At 34.5% G+C, this 6,586-nt stretch overlaps 1 protein-coding gene across 1 annotated transcript; it reads left to right on the forward strand.

Moving 5' to 3' along the window:
• Positions 1 to 260: 260 nt before the first annotated feature.
• Positions 261 to 6,586, forward strand: LOC139817884 (uncharacterized). The gene is made up of 7 exons (XM_071786162.1): positions 261 to 569; positions 664 to 726; positions 964 to 1,144; positions 2,109 to 2,212; positions 2,456 to 2,669; positions 3,457 to 3,597; positions 4,259 to 6,586. Exons 1-7 carry the CDS (start codon positions 405 to 407, stop codon positions 4,399 to 4,401), a joined length of 1,011 nt encoding a protein of 336 aa, XP_071642263.1. The 5' UTR covers positions 261 to 404; the 3' UTR covers positions 4,402 to 6,586.

The following is a 6,586-nucleotide window of genomic DNA, read 5'->3' on the forward strand; positions in this document are numbered from 1 at the left end:
TTGAAGGAGGGCATAGCGCAACTGAATCAATCGGAGGTACGTTAGAACCGTAACAAATTGTAAAAACTTCATTAGACGAGAATTTATACTATCGCTGCAAATATTCTCTTCATTTACAACTTTATGTTAACTTTTCAGATATCTTCATCAGATGACATCTCAAAAGATTCTAAAGTGAGTAGCAAATTGTAATTGTTATCAACTTATTGTTAGTTCAAACAGGACCTGCTTTCATCAAATCATGTTTTCTGTAGATTTCGAACAGTGTTGCGACACCCCATATAGCGTCTCCGATAAAAAGCGTCGAACTGTCGTCAAATAATTCGTTTACGACAGATGAATACCCGGAAGAATTTCAAGTTTTAAAGTCCCCTTTGGTTGAGGTTTCCTTGGATAGTTCATTAATGCTACCTCCGAACAGTGAATCTCAAACAAAAGATGCGACTCCGCCGAATGAGGCATCAAATTTTGATAAATTGGTCCCTCCTCCGTCGGAGCCGGAGCCGGAATCTGCCGGGCTTTCAAGCATGACTCACTCAGGTTCATCGAATTCGAATAATAATAACAAGGTGTGAAGGCAGAATTACTATCTATTTTTATCTACTGTGAAGTTATTGAGTCACAATTTGCAATGTCCTTTAAAAAAATCTATTATATCCTCAGCATGCAAAACATTCTAAAAAGAAGAAATCGCATCTTACAAAGAAGCACGCCCGTAAAACAAACGTAAGTGAATGCAACTGAGAAGAAACCCTTGAAATTGTAGAAACTTGCTACTGTTTTATCATAACACATTTTCCACCATCATAAAACTTCTTAATAAAGCGGAAAGTTATGAGGAAGCAATATGCAAATATCTGAGTTGGTGCAGGGGTTTCTTTCTTCATTTGCGTCTTATTCTGAATACTGTTAGATGAAAATAAAAATGTATATATCAGAAATAAAAAAATATCGTATTTATAGGATAAATCGCGCTCAAAGAAGATAGAAAAAGTGGATATTGCTGTATGCCTGCAAAAGCTAAATGAAAAAGTTGAAAAACTAACAAATAAATTAGAAGAATCGGAACAATCACGTACAAAATTTGAAGCATCAATATTGAAATCTCTCAGCACGATAGAGAGCAACTGGAAGCAGCTACAGAGTAAGTATTTTTTGTTACCTGATAATGGTGAATATTCCAGTCCCCATCCATGCTATTAAAGAAAAATATATTACTAAAAATATATGGATAACAATGGCTTTGAGAGTCTCGAACACGGTTGTTAATGCGTGTTAATAAAAATACTTTAATTTTGTGATAATGTCATTAAAAATGTCATTAAAAAAGTATTTGTAATTGTGAAAAAACTTTCAGTCATAATATTTTTGTCGTTAAAGATATTAAACGTCCTGATTTATCAGGTCAATGAAAGTAGTTTACTTCCAAAATTGTGAAACAAAATTCTTTGTACATGACTCCGTGTTATTACATAATAAATATGTATAAAAGTAGGGGAGACCGGGGCTAAACCGCCAACGGGGTTGAATTGCCAAATCAAATATCTCGGAACCTGGTATATTGTGCGAACTCGCTATTAACATTGTAAACGCTGCTTATGGTACCCATGTGACCAACGGAGTTTCGGCAGGTTACCTGCCGTGTTATGATTTTTACGAGGGCAAACGTGTTTTCGTGGTGAAAAGTGAAATTATCTGCGCGTGGAAATTTTGTAATATCTGCAATAATATTTGCTTTCCAAATCTTGAGGTACGTGATTATAAATGCATGCTGATTATAAAGAGTAATGCATGCTGAACACGAATCCAGTGTAGATTTCTATTATTTCATGGGCGATCAAACCTGAAACTGATTTATCCCGGGGGGGTGGCAGTTCAACCCCGGCATTTTTGAGATTTCAATTTTTCCACCGTTGTCGTTTTTGGTCTATACCAGTTAAACAAAGCAACATAGATAAAAATTTCCTATATAAATTTTGTAGCTAAAGGTTTACTCTTTACAGTGGTGTACCACATTTAACTAAAATTATTTATTTTGTTGTTAAAAATTGGCACCGAAAAAAAACTAGCGGTTTAACCCCGGCCTCCCCTAATTTAAAAAATTACAGGTGCTCGTACAGCAGCAGGTGACGATAACAAAAACGTACATCTTGATGACATTAATAAACCTCCGCTCCCGGGATTTATCCGTAAAGATGGCAATGAAGAAAAGGTAAGCCAAAGTATATTGAATTAACAGTTTGGTTGGATAATGTAATTAGGCTGCAAATGTTATTTCCGCATTAACATGTGGTTTACATTCGTTTCTCTTCAAAATGCCAACGCATTTTTGCAAAAAAAGAATATTCTGAAACTGCTATCTTTCGCATGCTCTTAACTTCCGGCTGCTTCATGTCAGCCTATGAAAAGAAGTTTATTACATGGTGTTTTAAAAAATTTATTTTGAAAATAACAGGTACACTGTGGCCAGAATATTTGGATTTGTAAGATGACTTATGACAATGCTGTGTTTAATGCACGTTCAGACGGGATGTTCGTAAAAAATATGGCTCTCGCTATTTTTGGGGATAAGGAACTGAAAGAATCGAGCGTAACAGGTGCACCATCCAATCGCACCAAGAGTGATCCGAAGCCCTCGCTGAATCCCACAAAGGCACTTGCTGTTCGCGGTAAGTATCCATTTTTATATTGGATTAATAATCAAGTTAATTTAATCGTTCATCTCTACGTGACATCGGCTTAGGGGAGCACTTTTTATTGACTTGTAGTCTTAAAAATTAATGATGCCACGAAACTTTTGTGGAAGCAATAAAAGAAAAGTTGCCAAATGTTCGGAAACAAATTACTTTTTTAATTAATATATTTACACGGGCTTTTTATATTTATTTATATATTTACACGGACGTTTAAAATATTGGATTACTATCCTTTTCTAAAAAGGATATGTGAAGTTTATTGTTGTCGCTTTTCCGCGATGCCGATTGGTTCTCTTGCTGCGCTTACTTCATTTGCAGCTGTCATTGTATATTTTGACAGTTGTGTATAATAGGGTTAATAGTGAAATGTTAAAGATAAATAGCACGCGCGTAGCGCGCGTATGTAGTGTCTAGTGTATTTAAATAACGTGTAGAAAAGTTATTTTTTTAAACACCACCGAACAACCACTCTCGTGTGATTTCTATAGCGCTATTTTTATGTCGTACTCACGCGATCACGTATTTTTTAGCCTTTTCTTAGGGTGACCTGCATGTAGGTCACACCCCAAATCGTTAATCCAATGTTTTAAAAGGCATATATTTTTCTTAAAAAATTTTAAACATGATTGATGCACTTCGTAAAATTTAGCGTTTACCCCAAGATATATACCCCCCAAAAAATAATTTAATTATACTTTTTGTTACTGTCGGTTGGTGTTCCATATGATATAACCTTCATAGAAGTAAATATATTTTACAGATATATTCAGGTACTTTTTGGAGTCATATCGTCGCTATGATAAGGACAAGATTGAAGAGTTGGTAGGGGATTACCAAACGTTTATAAGACAAAAAATCTCTGACATGAACAGAGTCACCAAACGCGTCGTGAAGACGACAAGTAAGTTAATAGATTTATAATTTTTTGTAGACAACAATAGGACGAGCTAACCACGACTTACTCCCAAGTCATGATTTAAGCCTATTCTACAATTGCATAAACGTAGGGTTGTAGGATTAGGAGTAGTGGAGTAGTAGTGGAGTAGTAGTGGAGTAGGAGTAGTAGGATGTTGTACAACGGATCAATCTACAATAGAGTAAAGATACCGTTATAAACTTGATTACAGCAACCTGCAAGCAGAGTGCAGTTTTTTGTTCCAAACTTGGAGCAGTACTTTCTTCGATAAAAACGGTAAAAACGAAAAACACTACAATAAAAAAAAAGAATTTCCAACTTGAGATCTTGAGAGTTGTTTTCACGTGTATTTCGATAAAAAGAATGATGGCGGCGTGGTCACGTGAATAACAGCACTCTGGTTAGTTGGCTCATATGTTTACATCTGGCGTAGTCGTGAAAGATGAAGTTCAACCATCTTCCACAACACGCTTTACAACCGGAAGTACCGCTTTACAACCACGCCTTACAAAACTCTTACAACTATTTACGACCACGTTTATGCAATTGTAGAATAGCCTTTATTTCCAGTAAAAATTTAGTTTGATAAAAATTTTAAATTTGGAAACAATATAAAAAGTAAGTTAAAGGCTTATGTGTGTTGTAGACAAAAAAGGACCAAAAAATAAGAACGCACCTCCAGATAACTGTGACAAAAATCGTAGCAACAGCAACAGCAGCAGCAGCAGCAGCAACAGCAGCAGTAGCAGTTCTAGCAGTGACAACAGCGATGACAACAGCGATGACTGATTTGTCATTTTCCCCTTTTTCCCTCTTTTTTCCCCTTTTTCTATATTAGTAGAATATATATATTCTACCTATATAGAAATTTAATCGCGGTTATATATACAATATATCGTATAATAAAGATGATCATTCGAGATATCATTTGATATTGTTATACGATACTATTTGTCCCACGTTACATTTCTTTTTTTTTACCGATAACATATCGTACTCACATTTCTTTACTGCTGTGTACTCGGACTTGCCGCTATCATCGGTTACGCTTCTTTATAAGATTTGTGTTTCATTATTATTTCGCTGAACTAATCGAACTTCGTGAGCGGCTGTCATAGCATATTTTGACAGTTGTGTGTAATATTAAAGCTAAATAGCGCGCGCGAAACGCGCGTCTAGTGAAAAAAAAAAACGCTTGCTCAGTTATAATACGCTAATCATTGTCTAAAATATTAAAAGAATTATTTTTTTAGCTGAAGCGTTTGCTGAAAAACGATAACAATTTTGCGCGATAACAGTGTCGAAAAGAGCTGTATTATTTTGCTTCAGTTTGACTCGGTTCAGTGACGTTTTAGAGAATACGCGCCCCTTTAATTCGAACGAGCGGAAATATCTTGTTGCTCCTCGAGATACATTGTCAGTGATCAAGCGCAAATTAATTCCGTTAATCGTTAGCACGCTATTTACTGTGCTATACCGCATATATTGACCTTCAGCGTTGATTACTTGATGTCATGATAATTATGTGCTTTACGGAAAATATCAATTGTAAATGCCTACTTGCTTATTAATAGAAACTGTTGACACGTCCATCGCATTACGACGCACGAGTGCTTTAATAAATAATAATGTGAATACGTGGATACCCCATAATGTAAATTGAGCAATAAGCGATTCTGGTCGGTTTTCTCGCGATCATAAAGTGTCCCAAGGTCGCATTATAACAGCTGCGATTCAGTTCTCTTGTAAGCGAGATTTGACTTTGAAGAATGCAAAATAATTTGAATCTAAATCGCCGTGAGTTTATTTTTAAGTTTAGTAAAAAGTATTACATATAAAAGTTTCGAGTCATGTTATCCTCGCAAATTATCTGTAATTTTTATGCGTTTTTTTACGATGTCTGCAAAAATCGTACTTTTGATCGTACTTTTTCGACTCGGAGTCGGGTCGAGTCAGCAAATCGAATACGCTATAAGTGATTTTCGTATAAAAATTATTAAATGTATTTGACAATTTAACAATTTATTTATCACGATAGAATAAATAGATATTACAAAATCATTAAACAGTAATGCGTATTTATTTAAAAATTATTATAATATTGTTAAAAATTATAAGTATTAATTTTAATATACTTATTTGATGTAAAAACTGTTTATAATTAGAAAGTAATTATTTTTTAATTTTTAAAATATCGATGATTTTGTTTATTTCTATAACGTATTTTTTACTTGATTTCACGTTTATAACGTTTGTTTACAACGATTGAAAACATTCTCGTACTAAAGTAACTGCATCGGAAAAATCAAATGTAAACTGATACAAACTAGAGTGAGGTTTTCACAAAACAAAAATGCATACCGATAGGTGCAGATAAAAAAATTATTTGCAAATACGGATAAATCGTCGAATGACTATTTTTCGACCCGAGAATCTATATAGCGACCGATTGAAGGCAGTCTCATCTATAAAAGTGGCTACATTTGAAAAATCCAATGTAAACTAATACTTAATTAACCCGTATTTACTGATACAAACTAGAGTGAGGTTTTCACAAAGCACAAATGCATACCGATAGGTGCAGATAAAAAATTGTTTGTAAATACGGATAAATCGTCGAATGACTGATTTTCGACCCGAGAATCCATATAGCGACTGATTGAAGGCAGTTTCATCTAGAAAAGTGACTGCATTGGAAAAATCCGATGTAAACAGACACTTATTTAACCGTATTTACTGATAAGAATCGAATTTGTATTGAGATCGAACTTTTCACAATACGAATATGTGCATATAAAAAGTACTTTGCAGATACGGATTCACGCTCTTTGAACCAAAGATACTTTTTAAATTTGACAGTCCATATACAGAATGAATGCTGCCAAAATCTGATTAAAACATATACGTTCCTCTATAATCTCTATATATTGATCGTGTTGTAAGTCCTGATAAAATCCTAGCTTGTAAGTGCAAG

The sequence above is a fragment of the Temnothorax longispinosus genome, chromosome 8 (assembly GCF_030848805.1).
Source record: "Temnothorax longispinosus isolate EJ_2023e chromosome 8, Tlon_JGU_v1, whole genome shotgun sequence".
In the NCBI taxonomy this organism is placed as follows: domain Eukaryota; kingdom Metazoa; phylum Arthropoda; class Insecta; order Hymenoptera; family Formicidae; genus Temnothorax; species Temnothorax longispinosus.